Raw genomic sequence first — 22372 nt, 5'->3', positions numbered from 1 at the left:
TTGTATCCTTCATATCCAGGAAAACCGGGACTTTGCCTAGGAGAGTGCTTCAAAAAATTTCTCTCACGCAAGTAATCTTAGCAAAATTTTAATCTTTAAAATTTTTACATTCTTTTGTATTAGTTTTTATGCCCGGTTTTATATTTTCTTTAATTCCACCACTTTTTACCTTTCAGTTTATATCGGCATATATGTATCTATCTCTCTGATAAATAATAAAAAGTTATCAAAGAAATTTCGAAAAAAAAAAGTTTCTGTGTGATTGGCAGTTGGGGCAAGGGCAAAACTTTTGCGCCAGGCCGATGACCAACCCTTGTGCCATGTCAAAATGTCATTGAAATCTGAATCTGAATTTTTTATCACAAAATAGCTTTTAGGTTTCATCAAATTTTTAATGGCAGCGAACGTATTAATTTAAGTCACCTCGTATCTCTTACCGTTACCGAGATATTAATGGTGAGAATTCAACTGAGGTGGCTTTTACTTGATGAAAATCCATTTATCAAAATAAATAAGAACTAAAAGTTCAGATTTTCACGAAATTATATATTTTTACTTGACAATGACAAATACCTGCTACTATATATACCGAAGAATGACCATAAAATCTTAATTAATGTTGTTGTGGGAATTTAAGTTCAATGAAGGAGAGGTATTTAAAACTATTTCTCATTTTGTTAATCTCCATGGCTTCCAATAAATTTAATGTTTTACTTTTTGGGGCTGGAGGTAAAATTGTCGTCAAAAATGTGTTTTTCTGTGTTTAAGTGTGTAGCATAATTAGAATCTAGACGATCGTTTTTAAACGCTCTTTTATGTTCTTTAATGCGTTTCTTGAAGGATCTACCTGTTTGTCCAATATAAATTTTAGGACAAGATCCGCATTTCAACCTGTAGACACCAGATTTTTGAGATTTTGCAAATTTAAAAATTTTCCTATTGTGTTGTTAGTTCTGAAAGCTACTTTTAAACAAATGTTTTGAAACTTTTTCACTAGGTTCTCCTATGCATGTAACAATTACAGGACCAGGAAGCCGCTTGGACTGACCAGAAGGGAGTGTAGAGCACTAACTAGGAGGCATCTTTGCTTGCTAGGCATTGGATACAAGATACAACCCGGAGTGCAGGTGGTGCATGGAAGGAGAGGAGACCCTATATCATCTGCTCACCGAGTGCCCTGCTTTGACATGGGCAAGATTTGGAGTCTTCGGAACGGCCCTGATCGATCCGGACTCAGTGCATGGAATTGAGCTAAAGGAGTTGCTGACCTTCTATAGGAGGGGCGGCATTCTAGACGCCCTCTAGCGCGGTCTTGGGGCAAAACGGGCCCATCTGGTGGCCTAAGTGCTTGGACGCCCGCGGGAACGCCCCCCTTACCAATACCAATATCAATATAGCGTTATATAAATTTTCGAAGCAATTGGCTATTTTTGATATTCGAAGATAGAACATATTAAATTCGCAAAGAGGCAGACCAAAATGAAAAAAGCAGATAATGGCTTGTCGGATATATATTTAGGCAATTTTCCGTCACGTTAACTTTTCACTTTGGCCGGGTCGGTGTAAATCCCGCATAACCGTCAATATTTTTCTATTCAGATTTCCCGCGGCCTCTAAAGATTTCATTTTGGCCGCCGACGAAAAACCCTAACTGGCTGAATTATTCATGAGCGCCGCGAAATTTGTCCTTTTTTGCGTTCTCATTATTGGCGTTTCGTTATTTCTTCGATTCGCTTAACCATTTTAAAAGAAAGCAAACTTCATGGTGACGTACGATATGAAACGTGAACGGGGTTAAACGGTACAGAAAAATGCTAGAGGTTGGAACCGACCACGGTCTCCGTAGATTATATTGCAAACGGGAATTTTGATTAGACACTCCATCAAACACAAAGGTCTATAGTGATTTTCATGTTTGAAAGCTGTTTGCTTATTTTGTGTGCCCTTTTTCCAAAAAACGCCATATTTTTGCTCTATCGCGTCATTTTTTTATAGCGCTCACTATCTTTAAAGTGTTATTTCATTACCACGAAATGAGTATGTCATATATTTGTAAATGAATTGATTTTTATGAAATCAAATGTGATTTGGCAACACCGGACAATATTAGCTTCCTCTTCAGTTCAGTTGTGCTACAGCGCTTCTTAATGTGACAGATTAGACGGACTGATGAAGGTAAGTGCACTGCGTTGGTCCTACTCGATGATTCTAAGGCTTTTGATACCATTAGTCACAATATTTTGCTCACTAACAGGGAGAAAGCAAAAGGTGGTCCTGAACGGGGTCGAGTCTGCTTGCCTAGACATAACAAGTGGAGTTCTTCATGGCTCACTTTTAGCTCCTGTTCTGTTTATTATTTTCACAACAAGATTTTTTCGAGTATGCTGATGACAAGCATGTTTTTGGCCCCTCTAGGTTGCAGCTTGAGTGCCAAAATATCAACAGTGATATTGAACGAATTGACAGAATTTCCAGAGATCATCGTTTGCTTCCAAACCCAAAAAAATCTTCTGTAATGTTTTTTGGTCGGCCGGTGGATGTTAAGCGTCTTGCTTCTGAAGTAATCATAAAAATAAACATTATTACAGTTGAACTGAGGTGGCTTTTACTTGATGAAAATCCATTTATCAAAATAAATAAGAACTAAAAGTTCAGATTTTCACGAAATTATATATTATGACATGACAATTGTTTCGACAACACCCACGACCATAAAACCTTAATTAATGTGGTTGCGAGAATTTAAGTTCAATAAAGAAGAGGTATTTAAATCTAATTGATAGTTAAGCAATACATTTGAATGTATCATTTTGTTAATCGCCATAGCTTCCAATAAATTTAATTTTCTACTTTTTGTGGCTGTGTGTAATATATCAAAATTGTCGTCAAAAATGTGTTTTTCTGTGTTTAAGTGTGTAGCATAATTTGAATTTTAGGACAAGATCCACATTTCAACCTGTAGACACCTGATTTTTGGGATTTTGGACATTTCGATTTATTGTTTTTTAAATATTTTCCTATTGTGTTGTTAGTTCTGAAAGCTATTTTTAAACCACATTTTGACAAATGTTTTGAAACTTTTTCGCTAAGTTCTCCTATGTATGTAATTGTTTTAAATTGTTCGTGTGCTGTATTTGGTTTCGGATAAATAGAGTTTACTGTTGTCTGTATTTGTTTTTTTATTTATAATTTTATCTATAATGGACGGATTGTAGCCGTTGTTCAGCCGTTATTAAGTTCTTTGTTGTAATTTTCTGTTGAGAGTGGCGTATTAAGAAGTCTGTGGATAAAAGAGTAAAATGCAGCCATTTTGTGTGTATTTGAGTGTGATTTGAGCTGTTATGTATGACTGTGTCCGTGTGTGGCGGCTAATGATATATTGAAAAATCTAATTTGTTTTGCACTTTCGTAATAGTTAAGTCTAAAAAATTAATAGAGTTATCCTGTTCAATCTCGATAGTGAATTGAGTTAAAAAAGAATTCAATTGTCTGTCCGTTCCAACAAAGCAAGCAAAGACATCGTCCACATATCTATACCACCATAAAAAACTTTTGCTTAAAGGATGTTCTGGTATGATATTTTCTAAATTGTCCATAAAAATCTCGGCTAACAAAGAACTAAGTGGGTTTCCCATAATCAAACCTTCTTTACAGATATAAATCTGCCCATTAAATTCAAAACAATTTTGGTCTAAAGATACTATTAAGCAATCTAATAAATCTTGTTTCACCAATGGGTTAACCTGTTTCCGAGTTAGGGTAAAATCTACATAAAGACACGGTGTTGTCGAAACAATTGTCATGTCATAATATATAATTTCGTGAAAATCTGAACTTTTAGTTCTTATTTATTTTGATTATTACACTTCCACCTCAAAACGAGGTAAAAAAATTGGGATTACTTTTAGATACAAAACCTCTCATCGAAAAGCATATCTCGACTTGTGCGTAAAGGGCTAATGGTCGTTTAAAAGGGTTGTATTGCTCAAAGCATATTCTAACTCGAAATCTTATAAAAACCTTATGCGATGGTCTTGTTCTCTCAGTGTTTAATCACTATGATGTATATGATAGTCGTGTGATAGCTAATTCGTCGCAACGTATTGAATAGATTCAAAACTGCTGCCTGAAGTTTATTTACGGCGCGGAAGGCCCATCAGCTACAAGCTAAAGGAAGCGGGTCGGACGAATTTGAAGGCGCGGCGCTTGTCTTTATTTTAAAATAATTAAGACAAAATATCCCGAATGCCTCTCAAAAAAAAAATAACTTTTAGAACAGAAGTGAATAACTTAAAGCTAATATTTGAAGGGGTTATAATTTGCGATACTTACAGTACTTTAGCCTAGATTTTAGCTAATTTTTTTTTATTTACAGAGGTAGGTTTAGGTTTTCCTTTCTGTTATATAATTAAGTGGGTACTTAATGAATTTTGAAGAAACAAAGTAGAGTAACATTTTTTTTTATATTTTTCAATATAATCCCCCTTAACTTCAATACACTTATTACATCTCTTTATTATCAACTTAATCCCTTTAAAAAAATAATCTTTTTGTTTGTCTGCAAAATGAGCTAAAACAGCCTCTTTTAACTCAACTTCGTCGTTAAGCGGCCGTCCACGTAAGTCCTTTTTCAAATATCCAAACACATAATAGTCGCTGGGGGCCATGTCTGGACTATAGGGAGGATGATCTGTCTGTTGGAACCCACACTCTAAAATGGCAGCTTGTGCAACACCAGCAGTACGGACAGGTGCATTATCGTGCAAAAGACGCACGCCTCTGGTCAGTTTTCCTCGACGTTTTACACGTATGCAGTCTCGCAATTTATGTAATAATGTTGCGTAATATTTACCATTGACAATGGTATTAGTTTCTTTAAAATCTATCAAAAGAATTCCTTCACGATCCCAAAAGATCGTGGCCAACATCTTCTTTGTTGACTGGCAGATTCTGAATTTTCTTGGAGGTGCTTCACCTTACGACGCCACTCCATTGATTCTTCTTTTGATAGAGCGGTCATAATAGAGAACCATAGTTTCATTTCCCGACACGGCGTTGTTTTTGAATAGCCGAACGGTTTTTAGGAACCCATCTTGCACTAACCTAATGCATACCTAAATGATCATGCAGGATTCGACGAAAACTTATATCAGAAAGCTTAGTAATTTCTGAGATTTCCTTGATCTTTAAACGTCGATCACTAAATACCACCTCTTCCACAATGGCAACAACATCTTCCGTTATGGCCTCCACTGGTCGACCACTTCCTAAATCACCTTCAAGGGACTCCTGCTCCATTTGAAAACGTTTTGCCCATTGTTTCGCTACAGAATACGAAGGAGAACTTTGACCGTACACACCATCCAGCCTTTCTTTAATAATTTTAGGTGCTAACCCTTCTTTTGTCAAAAACTTTATGACTGCTCTATACTCAATTTGTATTATTTGCGACATTTTTTCGGACACGTCTTGTTTAAAATGCTCTCAATAAAAAACTTTTTGACGCAAGACTTCTTTTTTTTTCGCAGCCTACTAAGACATATATTTACTGGAGCTGCATCTATGTCAGACCGGAAAATTTTGGCGTTAACCTCGTATTTACGAATTTTTGAAGTGGAAAACGTTTCACTATCATTTACATATTTCGAATTATTCGTGCCTCACCTGCGAAACGTAATGGCTGTCGTCAGCAGGCTTGCGTTAAAAAAATTTCCACCGTTGCACACCAAAGATGTGCATCCGACCGGCGCAATGTGATGCCATATTCAATAAAAAGTGTTTCCATTTTCTGCACGGGCACGCAATGCAATTTGAGTAGGGCTTGAATGAAATTTATGTCGCACGTGTCTGGTAAATATTATTTCGTTGCTCTGGGGGTAATTTTTCTTGTCTGTCAAACGACGTAGATACGTTTTGCCACGTCATGGATAATAATCATCAAATAACTACATTTGTTGGATTCCCAGGGCTATGAGAAACCATTTTTGATGTTTTGAACTTGAAGAAATGATTCTTGGTTGTGTTGAAGAACGTTGTTTGTAAAGCTAATTGGCTGTAAAATCTGTATCTTGAGCTACAAAGTGTCACGAATTTCTGGATTGATCCTCCTCAGCTTAACCAAAACCAGTCCAAACTGCTCCCGATCTACTCATACTTATGCAAATTCCTCAACTAACCTGACCTATATGCTATTACTTGGAGTTTCATTTCTTTGAAATTTTGCATTTTCGTTTCCTGAAACTTCCCTTTTGGGATATGTCATTTTCTTCAGTTTTTTTTTTACTATTTGAGTAAGTGGACCCCATATTTACCATTAGATCATAAAAATCATACTTATGATGGAAAATTGATCCCGCAAACTATTTTCTTAAAATTTTGATTTTAACAACATTTTTTTTATAATGAAAGTGTTAAGCACTTTTAATTAAAAAATGGATTAAAAATCAAACAAATTTCATTGCTCGTCATTAGTTTAAACAAAAGGAATTTATTTATGACGCGCCGGGCGCCGAGCGCCGTGGAAGCGCCGCGCTGCCGAGCGTCTCGAACTGCATTGAAGGTTTTATCAGTGATAATTTAAAATAACAATTCAAAATATTATTACAAAAGAAACTTTATTATTATTTATGTTATTTTACTATAATTATTATTAATAAAATTTTATTTTTTTTAACAATATTATACAGAATACTATAAATTTTTTTTATTATTTTCACCAAACAGCGTAAATTTAGAAAAAAATATTCAATTTTAAATTTTTAAAACTCTTATGGTCTATATTTATTTTTACTAGATAATTTTGCAAATTATTATTTTTAATTTTACTAGCCAACACTCATCATCATCAAAAGAAAAACCGCTCCGTTACGATTTTCATTGTTTTTTCGCGTATCCTAGTAAATAACAAAATCATTTAGAAGTTTATACGCAAAGCATGAAATAATTATTAAAAATAAAAGCTGAGTTGTGTTTTTTTAGTTAATATTTTAGTATTAAAATTTTTAATTGTAATAATAATATTTACTGTGATTTAAAATGGGCCGAGTGAATTATGAAATTTTGTGATTAAAAAATTAGTTTTAATTATTATTTAAAAAAATAAATAAAAATAACTGACGAGAAATTTACAATTTCATTATTTAAGCTTGTTTTTTCTATTCAGTATGTTATGATTGTTAATATTGCTAAAAAAAATTCAATAATAACTATAATAAAATAACACAAAATAATAATAAAATTTATTTTATAATAATATTTTGTATTATTATTTTAAATTATCATTGATAAAACCTTCAATGCAGTTCAAGACGCTCGGCAGCGCGGCGCTTCCACAGCGCTCGGCGCCCGGCGCGCAGTCATAAATAAATTCATTTTGTTTAAACTAATGACGAGCAATGAAATTTTCTTCCAAAATCTTAAGCTTAAATGTGTAAAGCATGTGACTGATAAAAAAACATGATTTTTCTTACCAAGAACTCAGTTAAATTTTCATTTATTTACTTAAAAGTTAGTTAATAATGCGAAATTAAACAAACAATTTTAAGTTGTTAATATATTTTTTTTAATTTTAATTTAATTTTAATTAAAAGTGCTTAAAATTTTCATTATAAAAAAAATGTTGTTAAAATCAAAATTTGAAAAAATCGTTGGGGGGATCAATTTTCTATCATAAGTACTTATAAAAAATATATATAGATTAATTTTTTATGAATAAGTTGTAAAAGGAGGGGGGCACTTGACGCGATCTTACTCATTTATATCCCTGCAACACAGATGAGTTGTTACTAAATTATTCAATATTCAAAACAACACACGAGTGTTAGTGTAGTTACTTTACTAGGTATACTTAACACCTGTATGACCTAGATAGGCAAGCCACCACCAAAAAGTATTGGCATCCTTACTGCATAGTTTTAACTTATGAAACCAATGCTAAGTGGGAGGCCTATCAAAGTGTGAACTACGATTAGTTCCCTTAAGTCGACCCATGGCCTTCCATGTGTTGCCCTAAAATATTACTCTCTAGAACATAGTTACCAGAGTTAGCCAACTGATCTGAAATATATAAGGTTGTTCGGAAAGTCATTTCGTTTTTTCCCGTCAGAGGACTTAATTACGTTTTTTCGAAACCAACTTCACACTTAAGCCACATAACCATTATATGTCTTGAGAGCTGATATTGTAAGGCTTGTGTGTGAAAAAGTTCTATTAATTCTACGCAGTAGTTTTTGGTTGGTGCCCTTTTAAATATGGAGAGCAATAAGCAGCATTTTCGTCATATTTTACTTTTTTACTTCAGAAAAGGTAAAAATGTTGTCCAAGCGAGAAAAAAATTGACGGATGTGTATGGAGAAGGCGTGTTAACAGTGCGCCAGTGCCAGAACTGGTTTGCAAAATTTCGATCCGGCAATTTTGATGTCGAAGATGCACCACGGTCTGGAAGGTCGGTCGAAGCTGACAAAGATGCGATAAAGGCATTAGTTGATGCAAATCGGCGAATAACCACACGAGAGATCGGTGAGAGATTAAATTTGTCGAATTCGACTGTTTATGGCCATTTGAAAGGCATGGGCTTAACCTCGAAGCTCGATGAGTGGGTGCCCCATGTCCTTACGGAGCGAAATTTGTGTCGTCGCGTTGACGTGTGTGATTCGCTCCTCAAACGTCAAGAAAATGATCCATTTTTGAAGCGGATTATTACTGGGGAGGAAAAATGGGTTGTATACAACAATGTTAAACGCAAGAGGTCATGGAGCACAAAAGATGAACCGGCTCAAAGCGTGTCAAAAGCCAACATTCACCAAAAAAAGGTGATGCTCTCCGTTTGGTGGGATGTCAAAGGAATCGTTTTTTTTGAGCTTTTGCCGGACAATACAACGATTAATTCAGAAGTCTATTGTCATCAACTGGACAAATTGAATGATTCACTTAAAGAGAAGAGGCCCGAATTAATCAACAGGAAGGGTGTAGTGTTCCACCAGGATAATGCGAGACCTCACACAAGTTTGGTCACTCGCCAAAAACTTTTACAGCTTGAATGGGACGTACTGCAACATCCACTATATTCTCCAGATCTGGCGCCTTCCGACTACTATTTGTTTCGGTCCCTGCAAAATTTTTTAGATGGCAAAACCTTTACCTCAAATGAAGATGTCAAAAACCACCTGAACCAGTTTTTTGCCAGCAAGGACCAAAACTTTTATGAGAAGGGAATTATGTTACTGCCAGAAAGATGGCAAAAGGTGTTGGACCAGAATGGCCAATATATAATTTAATAAAATATTTATTCATTATACGAAAACTGTCTTTCATGTTCCCCAAAAAAAACGAAATGACTTTCCGAACAACCCAATAATTTGATTTATTGGCTTTGTAGCATGGTGGGTAAAAAAAAAACAATTTTGATGTAACAGAATAACTAGTTACTAGTTCGTCTCATATGTGTCTTGTCACTATCATATATTATCACCAGTTGAGCCATCAAGCCAATCTTATGGATTATTTTCATTGAAAATTCAACGCTCTACAAAATTTTTTTTGTTATACTTTTTTCACAAATCGAACCACTTACAAAGACATTCGAAGTTGAAGAATTTAAAGAACAATAACTTTATGTTCTGAATTTTGTTATTGACTGAAATTATGGTGAAATGTTTTCAATTATTTTACTTCTTCTAAATTTAAATCTATACAAAAAGGTCTCGTGTGTTTTTGATTTTGATTACGAAGAAATGTACTCCCAAATAAGTGATACAAAATTATTTAAAAACTCATTTAATCAAAATAAACTCCAATTTTAATGAATGTTGTGAATATTTGTCAATTTAATCAATTGATTGAAAATATTTATTAAAAACTATGATTATTAGGATTAGGATCCCAATATCCCAAATAACTTCAAAATTGGTGGAGTAATTGATAAATTGCTAGAAACCTTTTTTGTAGAGCATTGAGTTTTCTATAAAAGTGATTGAATTGAAGATAATAACAAAGTTCAGAACATGTAGAGCTTTCAATTTCCTATAAAAATTATCAACAAAATTGACTTAAGGATCTATTGGTGACAAGATATGATTATTTATGTATTAGACGAAATCTAAAATGCAAAACTACAATGAAGATAATGTTTCCATTAATATTAAGAGGTTATACGTGGTAAGTACTTTCTAGAGGTGAATAGCAACTAGTTTTTGTGTGTCAGATCTAAAAAAAAAACTTTGGGAGACAGGCAAAATAATGGCTTTGTTGATGTTATTCAGTTCAATTTAATATAGGACAAATGGACACTCCTATGGGAAGTTTTTGAGCAATTGTAATTTCATTCTTTAGAGCACCAGTAAAAAAAAGACAGCAGTTGATGATTTTGTAAATGAATAGGAGACAAAGGTGAGAGGCTTGTCTAATAGGTCTCGAAGACTGCAAAATGTTCTTTCTCTCAGGTAAACTTCTGACAGCAATTGCACTTCAAATAAAAGTCTATACGCCTGCAGGATTCTTCTGTGTCTAAGTCAATTTCACATACTTCTCCTAAGGCTTGCGATTATATAGTTTAAAGTCTTTAGCTTTGTATTTCTTGTATTAGAGGAACGCATTGTTTCTCTATCTTTCTCCTGCGGACCACTATGGAAGTTTCGCAGAATCGAAGGCGAGAAATGGTGATTTTGATTTGGATATTTTCAGATATCTCGAGGAGCATATGTGATAAACGAAAACCGTAAATACAACAATTGTTGCCCTTGATGCGTCCTATAGTACTGTGTTTGAACCGATTAGTCATGTTTTTTGCGAACTTTGATAATTTACTCTGGAAAAAGAGAATTTTCAAAGTATTTTAGATTTTTGTCCGTATTAGAGAGTCTCTGTATATAATCGAAAAAAGGCCTGAAATAGTACTGGATCTTCCGCGTCTGTTGGTTAAAGAATTTTGCCAATCGGGTAAATAGTTTTGACGAAAACGATTTTTTTCTGGGAACCAACATAAATCAAACAAAAAATTCTACCAGTTTCAACAATTTAAATGTGCTAAATGTGCTAAAGTGGAAGTCAATAGCTGCAAATTTGAGACATTTGTTTCTTAACATAGCACGGAATATCTTGAACACCCTGTACAATAGGCGAAAATTTTAAATACAGAAGTTTAACTGTCTGCATTGGCTGACCTTTCGATCACATCCTTCTAGTTATGGTCAATTATCTCTATAAGGGGAACCTAATTTTCAGTTATATGTAAATTACCGACGCACCCTGTACAATTTTAAAAAATCATCAAAAATAAAAGTTTTTGATCCGGTTCTCGAGCGTCTTTTGGGTCAAGAATTTTTTAGATAATATATAATGTTTTTGAGAAATTATTTATTTTTTTTTAGAGACCCTGCAAATGCGGGTTTTAAATTATTAAAAATACTTTCCGACCCCCCAGCCCCCCCGTCCCAATTTCTACAGGTTCGGTTAGGGAACTAACCTTTGTATTTGAGCCAATTTTGAAATCGGTAGCTACAAATTTTGGGACACCTATCGCGATGTACGAAAAGCAGAAAGAAATCGTGTAAAAAATATAGGATGTCCAATGGGCATATGTGTCTGGTGGCCAGTTTAAAAGGAGAGAAATTTCAGCATCCCAACTCACACTCTTCCCAAGTTATTCGCACTTATTTGAAGCGTCGACAGAGAACAGAGACTGTGACCCCTGCCCTCCACTTTAAGCACGGCTTATTAAAAGCAACTTGTCGCCTGCGGCGACGAAACAAGATACTTTTTACACCTCCGTCTCGGAGAAAAGTTAACGACACAGTTCTAAAATTGTAACTGGAACGATTAAGATCTGCGAGGAAAATAATCGAATTTCCTTGCTCGCCGGGATTGATTCCAGACAAAGCGTCACACGCTTGAGAAATTGCACAATTATTCTGCAGCAATTGCTTCCCTTTTTTATCCGGACATGACGTGATTTGGTAGCAATTAAAAGTCAAATGCGATCGGAAATAATGGGGCTACGAAAACAACTTCGCGTCACATTGAAAATTTCAAAAATAATGTATCAAAATTGTCGTCTAAAAGCGAGGAGCCGAAAACACAAGGGTACCACAATATGTCACCATTTCGACCTCCGAGCGGAAGGGAAACGCTGCTTCCCCTCTGACGTCGGAAAAAGAATGATGAATTATAAGACGCTCGGGCGAAATTGAGGCAGTTGCGGGTAAGGGTAAATTAAGTGGAATTTAGTTTATGTAACCCCTTCCATTCGTGACGTATACGGGCTAAACAAGGATCTGGTATCGCAACGTGTGAGTTGATAAATGACTACCGAGCAATTTAAAACCGAGAGGGATCCTGCATACGTACAGCTTCGTGGGCATGTGGTAACCTTTTCCCATTGATTAGCTCGCTTTAAACTCGTCACATGTCCAATATATAATAATAATAATACATTTATTCTGCAACGTTCAATTTACAATACAATAAAATACCACATAAATTGCAAAAAAGGAGACGAAGGCCATTAAAATTGTTCCAAGTTCAACCTCTATAAAATAATATACAGCAACTATTTTAATATTATTAGTTCGTATAGCAAAAATAAGAAAATGTGTACGTGTATATAAAAATTAAAAATTGCATAGAACATTCTAGGGCTGAACTTACTCGAAAATCGCTTGCAATTTGCTTGTTGGCTGAAGATGTCTTGTCTTATTTTTTTTAAATTTATTGGTGATAAGGCTTTTAAAGAGAGAGGAACGGTATTGTAAAGTTTGTTGTTTGTTTAAAACCGAGTTTTGGTGTGAAATATATCCCCGCAGAGACTCACGTTCGGTGCCCCGGCTTAAACAACTAATGATATTTCTTCTCTTATAGAAAACGATAGTAGCAGTTTTTATGACGAACATTTTTTTGTGTAACTAAACCAATTTTTTTTTAACTATTCTGTTTTTCTAGTTCGTGGTGCTCTATAATTTTTGAAAATATTGCTTGGAGACTAATTACGTCACAGAATTCTCTAAGGCAGAAATTATTGACCGGTTGAAGAAAAAGAAGAAGAAGAATTTTATTAACCACATATTGTACAATGATAATACAATTGCAGCCTGTCAATATAAGATAAAATACAAAAATATTTTTTTATTTCTATGAAATACTCGTCCACACTGTAGAAACAATTTTCAATAATCAACCCTTTAATATTAGTGTTGAACACCTCACAAGCCATATGTCTCTACCTATCTGGCAGCTTATTGTACAAGTTAATGTTTAAGTCTGTGCTTTGGAACTCTTGTAAGATTTTTTGCATGTGTTGGATAACTATGAGACGCACCTTCGAATATATTAGTATGTTCGTTAATTTCTAAAAGATTTTGGAGAATATAGATACAGGGCAGTGCCATTTTCTTATAACAGTTTTCTGTATCCTGAATATTTGAACAGCATTGACATAATATTGTGCCATATGATATATGGGAATGAAATAAAGCATAATACACTGTCATTAGGGCACTTTGGTCTAGGCTCTCCCTAATTTCTCTAAGGACGAATAAGCTGGAAGAGAGCTTTCGCTTAAGAGATAACATATCATCTTTCCAGTCAAGTCTACTATCAAGTGTAATTAAGCCGACTGCCGTTCGCCTTTGTTGTATTTATCTAGCGAAAAGAATATTTTTTGAGCTTTGTCCGTATTCAATTGGAAATAATTGTTTTTAAACCAATTGTTCGCATTGCTCTCCAGTTCTCCAATAATGTTGTCCAGGTCATTCCAATTCGGACCATATAAGGTAAAACTGGCATCGTCCGCAAATAAAGCTCTTTTGACAGACCCCAAAAAACGGCATAAATCAGCAACATACACTATAAAAAATACAGGGCCGAGTGCGGACCCTTGGGGTACGCCACTGGAGACCTTCACCAAAAAGGATTTACGTCGCCCACAAACTGTTCCCAGTCTAGCAAATAAGATTCTGTTAGATTAAGAATTCCGTCGCGAAATCTATACCTAAACAGCTTCTGTTTAAAAGATCGTGTGAGATATAGAAAAATATTTTTTTATTATAATTCCATCCATAGTTAATGAGTCTCCATATGTCCTTGAGCCTATTATCGGAATTTAATATGTATTTTTTATAAAAGCTTATTTTTTAATTGTTTTTATCTGGTTTTTGTAATGCTTTTGTATGTTTTTATATCTGTGTATGTCCCCGTTTGTTTTTGAGACCAAACTTACAGTTTGAGCAGCCTGTACTCGATTTGTGAGTTGTTTTAGATTTTGTGTATACCAGTTAAGAGGCGATTTTTTTAAACAGTTTTTTAGAGGGTAGTTTAGTTCAATGAAGTCGTGGATGTTGTGTAACAAAAAATGTGACATAAAATTGACGTGTTCAGAACTATAAAAGTTGTACCAGTCAAGGGACAAAAGAGAGCTTATGGTTTTTTCATCAACAATAAACCAAATTCATTATCTTCGAAACAAGGTAAACTGTTGACAAGCTCCCAATTAACCGAGCATTCTCTCCTGTCGACTCGGCTAATTCCATTATTATACTGTTTTCTTTTTCACTTTTCATTTGCGGGGGCGCGTTGAAAAGGCCACAAAAGTTCCATTTGATCGATAAAAGTCGGTAGACCGACGGTTTACGCTTTGCTGGAAAGCTGACTCGTAAAACAAAGAGGCGTTGTTAAGGAAAGTTTAAATCTGTTGACTTTTCTTTTAAAAGATTATCGGCAGCGCCAGTAGTCGGTTATTTCGTCGACGTTTAAAATGTTACCGAGTTGGACTTTTTTCTCGTGTGAGGAGGGGTTCCCACTCGATCCACCCAGATTGTTGTTTAATTGTTCTTGCCACTGTGTTACCTTTGGCTTCCAAACAGCACGTTCGAGCTAAGTGCTGTCAAGAATGTTTAATCGTGGCACGATTTTCAGAAAACCGTCAATATTCCTTTTTTTCTAATTAATTGATATTTCTTCTACTCTCTGCCCTAAAATACCCAACTTTCACACACTGGTGGTTTTTTGACATTTTTCAGTTTAAAAATCACATGAACATATTAGTAGTAGAGTAAGTAACTTCTATGCCATCCGTCCTCCGAGGAAATATTGAGGTATCAAAAATTAAAGATGTTCAGCACTTTTTCTGGGATGTGCATCTTCAAGTATATGGAGAATATTCCAGAAACCTTAGTGCCAACTTAAAAAAACTGTTATATATTTATGCATATATTTTGTTTTAATAAAGGTTATTCTATTGGTATTTAATAACTTTGCTTGTCAAGAAAGTAGTGGAAGCATAGGAATTATTGAATATATTAAATTATTGGTAACAACCGGATTTTGTTTGGGTAATAGCATATATCCAGCGGTGGGTGTAAATAGCAAACTAACTAAGAAAAAACAAAACCAAAGCCAGACAAAACTAAGAAAATTTAATAATATTTTTCACATTTACAACGGGAAATTCTCCTTTTAATCTCTACTGCTGCGATTAAAATTTTGTTACTAATTTTTGTTGCGTAAATATGTGGCTTTACCAATCCTGTATCCTTCAGTAATTAGAACGCTGCTTTTTTATGTGGCGGAGGTAGACCATTCTGATGTTTCCTTTTACCACTTTCAAAGCGATGTGTGATACCCAAGACTCTAAGTCTATAATCAACGACCTTAATATTTTCAATATGTAGAATAATGTTTGAAGCGTGCTTTAATAGTGTTTAAATAAATGGTCGGGATGCTCCTTTTATTGAATTAATCATGTACCTATATTATTAAAAATAATAAAGTTGGTTATTTCAAACCACAAGGAACAGATGAAAGGGCGAATATAATAACATGCCGAAGGCATATGGGTCTTACACAGCTTCGTTCTCAGGAAAGGTGCTTTTAAAGCCAACTATGCGTAAAGAGCTAACATCAATGGTTTAACAGAGTTGGTAATAGTTAGAAAACAAGGAAACGAGAAATGGCAAGAAAATCAACGATTCACTTATTTATTAAATGAACTAGTTGATATAGTCCAATCTTTTTGATGCTTAGGTACAGTTAACAAATGTAGTTGACGTTATAATGGTATGTTATTCTGTGATCTACCGAAGGTATAAAGGTATAAAGCTTGAACCACCTATGTTCATTTAATACAGATAGAATCCAAAAATGGTTCAATTTTTTGAGACTATCCGAATATAATACTTTTAACATTGAAAATCGCCTCTTTAGATATAAATTAATTTCAATTTCTCATCATTGATAAGATCCAAATTTCTTTTTAGAGAAAGTAATATTCTTAACCTCAATTTTTATATCTTCGGCTAGACTTGGATCGATGGATTTGAAGAAGATGCTCATCGAAAATAAATATTCGTGCTGTAGTTGTGGCGGTTGTAGAACAAGTATAGCAAGCAACACATTTCTCAACTTCTGTAGGCAATCGTTTATTAAACACTCGCTCCTCCAGCCTAGGCAAACTTGTGACTAAAGCATCGTTTAATGAAATTGTTGCATCATTTTTCAAAGAAACTTCCACAGGCTACTGTAATAGTTTTTACAAAACTTCTGGATTCCTCCTGAGTCGGTTTTTGCTGACTCGAACTTGCTGACGTTTCGCCAATCATCCTGTTAGCTTCCTTGTCTGAAACTGACTCGCATTTTACTCTGTACATGCTCACATATTGTTTGAGGGGGGCGGAGCTAAATGAGGCGCATAAACACCGTCTCGGGTGATTGACTCCCATATTGGTGATAGATAAAGACCTGAGTCGCGGTTAAGATTGTGAGGTTGTTTGTAGACTTTCTTATTTTTCGTTGTTAGTTTAAGTTTTACCTAATAAAATTTGATATATTCTTTGCCGGATATGCATGGAATGCTGTAAACTCTTGGCATCTCAAATGGAATTTTGTCTTTGACGGACCGAAGATGTTGAGAGAATTTTGGACAAGTGGTAAATCTGGTTTTGAAGTTATATTTCTTTGGAACTTTTGATATATTTTGAATGTAATGAAGGACCACAGTGGCAAGATTGCTTTCGGCCTCATTGCTATCGGAAGATTCTGTTGAAGTATATTTCTTGATGGAACGCTTAATATCTTTAATTAGGAAGTTATTAGACAGAAGAGCAGAGGTAAGGTGTTTTGATTCTGGGTTCAGTGACTCAGGCTGAGATAGTTTTACGGCTCTGTAAACAATATATATGATAACCGATGATTTTTGGGCCGCATGGTGATGTGGCCATGCATTAAGGTATCAATCTGTGTGCGTAGGTTTTCTGTAAACAAAATGACCCAATGTTAGGTCTGATTTTCTATTGATAAGAATATCTAAGAATGGAAGGTTATTATTAGTTTCCAACTCAATGGTAAAACGTATGTTAGGGTGTATAGAGTTTAAATGTCTAAGAAAATCTACTATGGTTTCTCGAACATGAAGGCAAATAACAAAAGTATTATCGTTTCCATAATTTTGGTTTGAGATGAAAGGTGTCGAGAGCTTTCTTCTCAAAGCCTTCCATAAATATATTCGCGATGACTGATGATAGTGGACCCATAGCTGTTCCCGACGTTTGTTCAAAAATTTGACCGTTATAGGAAAAATATGTTCCAGACAAGCATTTTTCGATTAACGTGAGAATGTTTGGTTCCAGATTCTCGGATTTTAATATATCAGAAATGCTATTGAGAGTTTCAGGAATAAGAACTTTGGTAAAGAGGGAAACTAGCCAGAATAACTTGTGTTTCTAATCTAATGCTTTTAATGAAGTGAATGGAATTAATTACAAAACTATCAGTTTTCCCTGTAAGAGGTTTTGATAAGGAAGCTAGATATTTGGCTAGAGAATTGTTGGAGAAGCAATGGTGCTGACAATAGGTCGAAGGAGCAATCCTGGTTTGTGAATCTTTGTGAGTCCGTAGAGATGAGGAATTTTAGACAGATCTGATAGAGAAGAAGATTTAAGTTTGAAATCTATAGCTGACGTAGAATCTTTTTTAAGTTGACGATATGACCCATCTGTAAGAATATATTGAATTTTTTCATGATATTCATTTGTGTTCATGACCATCGTAGCATTTCGTTAATCTGCTTTTAGGATTACCATATCTGGATTACATTTTAGAGATTTTAGGGCAATACGTCCAGGCTTTGCAATATTAGATTTTGGAGGTTTTGATTTTTTAAGAATTTTCGCGGTTGCAAATCGAAGCTGTTGTCAGCAAGTTCGACTAAGCAAAAACCGACGCAGAAGGAATCCAGAAATGTCGTAAAAAAATATTTAAGTAAGGGTGTTCTAGAATTAGAATGGTATCGGGAGAAGAACAGTTTATATTTGCAATCATTGCCGTTGACTATTACCATTCGAGTTCAAAAGGTTTAAGTGCCGTGCCTCAGGATCGAGACGTTGTGAGTTAATTCTGGAAAGTCGATTCGAATCCCCTCCGACGAGCGTCCAACCCGAAAGCGATCGAATCACTCGATCCGCCGAGCGTAACGGAAAACGAAATGGAAAACTCACCCTGCAATTTTTCCTGCTGCTGCTGTTGTTGTTGTTGTTGCTGCTGCTGGATTTTCGCTGGCGATGCTCCTCCGGCGGCAAAAATTAAAGTCAAGCACAGAAACGTGCCGCCGTTCAATAGCGCACTCACGAGCATTGTTCCTCCGAGATTATTAGGGCTTTTTTGTCATCTGAAAACAATCACATCTTCGTAGCTGTCGATCGTCGACTGCGGACCGGTGGCTTCTTGTTGTTTTTGAAAGACCGACGCTGGGAAGATATCCTGCAAAATGAGACGATTGTTATCGATGCGTCGACGGGAAATTAACTAGAGGGTTGTGCACTCAAATATGAGGGACCGCCGCGTAAATTTCTTTAAGTTAGTAGTGTATTCTTTAAAATTCTGAGTGGATACATTTTGGACATATGATATGTGTGATAGTTACGAATGTTTTTGAGGTATCAGGTGCAGCAACTAGGTTTATAAAATCCCTGTCTATATGACGATAATCCAGGACATTCCCAAGGCACCACGAAAAAAAAAAGTTGAGAAAGGAAATGTTGAAGGTCAAGTTTCAGCTTCATTTTCTTAGGTCAGCCATTCCCATTTATAACTTTGGTGGCATTTTTTGACTAAATAGGAACGCCTATGTTGTCAAAAATAATTTCTAAAATGTAATGTCACCTCCAAATTGAGAACGACATTATCAACTCAATCAAGGATAGTTTTTTACTCTTTGGGCACTTGGGACTTGGGTCAAAAGATAAATTGCGAAAACTGATTTGGTCTTTGTCAGTGTACCAGGACTTTTTCACCAAAATTAGACGTTCTTGAACCCTGATTAAAATTTTTCTGGCTTACTGTATAATATCAACTGCATTAAACCGACTATCAAGGAGCCTGAACGGTGCTAAATAGTCTTTATCTGTTAGTATCACAGCATCAAGTCTCTTTATTTTTGGTGCATTTTATTGTTTTCGAGAAAATTTTTTTGACACTAGACCATCGGTCTTCAAAATCTACTAAAGAACTCACTAAATCAATGCAATTTTCAAAAAACCATCTTTAGTCCTCTTTTTCTAAATCAGAATTAATTTCAACTGTCTACTGGATAACACCCAAGTTTAAAACACTGGTGGTATTTTAACAGTTGTAAGTTTAGATGGTTCTGCATCCGTCAATCTATTAGTAGTAGTATTCTGCGTTCACTGACGTCGGAAGAAATTTTGAGATATACAAAATTACAGATTTAACTAACTAATGCCAAACTGTTGCCAACAAATACAAGTTCCTCATTTTAGAATTCATGTATTCGGCTTTACGGAGAATATACAAAGTAGAGGTTACAGATGAGTCTTGGGAAAACAGAGTACTTGGTAGTAAAGAGCGATATTCGATCTCAATGTTTAGTTAATGGTGATGTAGGTATCAACTAAGTGGAGAAATTTAATATCTAGGAGCACTTGCTGATAAAAACGGGGTAGGATATACATAAAAAAACACAGAATACAACAAAGTACGAAAATCCTGGGAAGCCTTAACTCATTTTGGTGGGATTAAAATATCTCAAATAAAAACAAAAGCGAGTAGGGAAAGCAATAGTGGAGTAAGCTTTGAGCTGCGGATCAGAAGTATGGACTTTAAATACAGATCTAAAAAGAAGGATCTTAGCTATAGAAATGTATTGTATCAGACGAAGCGCAAGAATATCACGATTAGAAAGAAAAATCAATGAGGAAGTAAGAACTGGAATGAAAGCAGAAGAAACGGTGCCGAATTGAATAGAAAGACAATCTTTGAAGTGCTTGGGAAATTTATTAAGAATGCCTGAACAGAGATGACCCAAAAGAACATTTCAGTAGAAGGGATGCCTTGGATAGAGAGGTTTGGCGAAGCATGACGGGAATGCGGTAAGATGCTGCTAACTATTTAGATAGATAAACATTTTCCACAACACGACAATATTTGAAAAACATTTTTACAGTTTTCAAGAGGCTGAATCTATATTACAGCATCAGGTTTTTTTCTTTTTGTTTCAAGAAGTGTCGTTCTAACGCACTCTTCAAAAGGTCAAAGAAATAGTGCCTTTCAATAAATAAGTCACTAAATCAATACACTCGGATGTTGGCACGCTCGGGAATGAATTTTTGACATCAAGAGAAATAGTATCTTAAACATGAAAATCCTTGAAAAACATTTTGGACAATTTCTGAAAGACCATACCCAGAACAGTGCGAATGATTCTATCTCTTTCTCTCACAGCATTAGATTTCTTTTTTTTACTGCATTTGTTTGCGTCACGGTAATATTTTTATATGATGGGGGTTGTTTTGAATATCCATTTGTGGCAATAACTTAATGCATAAATAAATAAAAAAATAATTTTTTTAAATGAAAATGGTGTTTTATTGGAACTGAATTTTTAATAATGTTTGTGTAAACATTTGCAGCGCACAGATTCAAATTTAATACGGCATATTTGTTTCGTATTTCTCCGCGAGCAAACCGTAAATTTAGCGAGAAATCGAATAATAATCCATTAACATCGGTTTGTTTTCTGAAAAATCAGCCGCAGCGTGTAAAGATCGATCGGGGCTTCTATTTTTCTTCGGGAATCGCCGATCCGAAACAATCGTTCCTCCACTGTTTGTTCATCTCTCCAAAACAACACGCGTATTAATCAAATTAAACCGGCCGGTGGGCGTAGATTTTATTTAACCTGCAGCGAAAACAATATCGCAAAAAGGTGGGCCCTTTCGAAGCGAAATTGCAAATTTCAAAAATTTTATTTGCTCCAAAAAAAACTGGCCGTTTTTAACAGCGCGTATTATTAGGCCGCTTCATTATGTCATTGTTCTTTTCGATTCGATTGTGCAGGTGCCGCTAGCCCTAATTGGTGCTTTCGACTTCGGAATCTGCTTAAACACGCGGAATCAGCCGAATGCAGAGACGGACTAAGGCTGAGGTGTAAGCAATGAAGAGTTATTAATAAATAAAGGTGCCGCTCGCCCTAATTGGTGGTTTCGACTTTGAAATCCGCTTAAGCAAACGGAATTAGTTGAGGTTGTGGTGTAAATAATAAAGAGTTATTTAAAAATAAAATGTTTACGAACTCGCTAATGTTTCGCCAATCACTCCGTTGGCTTTTTCAGTTTCACTTCAGCTCTAAAGAAGCCAATAAGATGAATGGCGAAGAGTTAGAAAATTGAAAACGACATCATTAACGCAATCAAAGATAGGTTTGTTGATTTGCAAGATCAAGTTTTTTACTCTTTGGACACTTGGGACAAAAGATGCATTAAGCCGACTATCCAGGAGACCATAGCCTGAATAGTGCTAAATAGTCTTCATCTGTCAGTCTCACAACATCAAGTCTCTTTATTTTTGGTGCATTTTATTGTTTTCAAGAGTTTTTTTTTGACACACTCAAAAGAACCATAGCATTGTTGACAACTTTTGCCAAAATAATGCCATAAATTCTAAATCCTCTCTTTGAGAAACGTCTTCGACGGCTTTTAAGGTACTGTAGCTGCAACAGTGCAAAAGGATCTGGTTCTTTCTGTACCACAGATAGTTTCCTTCTTTTTGCTTCAAGAAATTTTGTTTTAACGCAATTGTCAAAGGAAAAACTAGACCATCGGTCTCCAAAATAGTGTCATCAAATAAAGAACTGACTAAATCAATGCAATTTTCAAGAAACCATCAGCAATGGTGGTATTTTCACATTGGTCAGTTTAGATGGTTCTGTATGCTTCACATACGTGAATATATTAGTAGTAGAGGTACCGAAGTTCTGCTTCCTCTGAGATCCGAAGAAATTTGAGATGTACAAAATTACAGATTTCAGACTTTTTGTTCCAACACAGTTGTCAAAATTCCGATGCTATTGAGGCCTAAGTGTAAATAGTACAAT

At 35.2% G+C, this 22372-nt stretch overlaps 1 protein-coding gene across 1 annotated transcript in view; it reads right to left on the bottom strand.

The window, feature by feature from the left end:
- LOC132700509 (alkaline phosphatase-like) overlaps window positions 1-22372 on the bottom strand; it is a 132860-nt gene that overhangs the window by 97505 nt on the left and 12983 nt on the right. The window contains exon 2 of the mRNA XM_060667874.1: window positions 18480-18741. Coding sequence (XP_060523857.1) covers window positions 18480-18615 — 136 coding nt within the window. The 5' untranslated portion in view covers window positions 18616-18741. The remainder of the gene's footprint in view (window positions 1-18479; window positions 18742-22372) is intronic.

The sequence above is a fragment of the Cylas formicarius genome, unplaced genomic scaffold (genome assembly GCF_029955315.1).
Source record: "Cylas formicarius isolate icCylForm1 unplaced genomic scaffold, icCylForm1.1 PGA_scaffold_4__25_contigs__length_36172078, whole genome shotgun sequence".
Classification (NCBI taxonomy): Eukaryota; Metazoa; Arthropoda; class Insecta; order Coleoptera; family Brentidae; genus Cylas; species Cylas formicarius.
The sequence above is the reverse complement of the archived record's forward strand: the minus strand, read 5'-3'. Positions and strand labels throughout refer to the sequence as shown.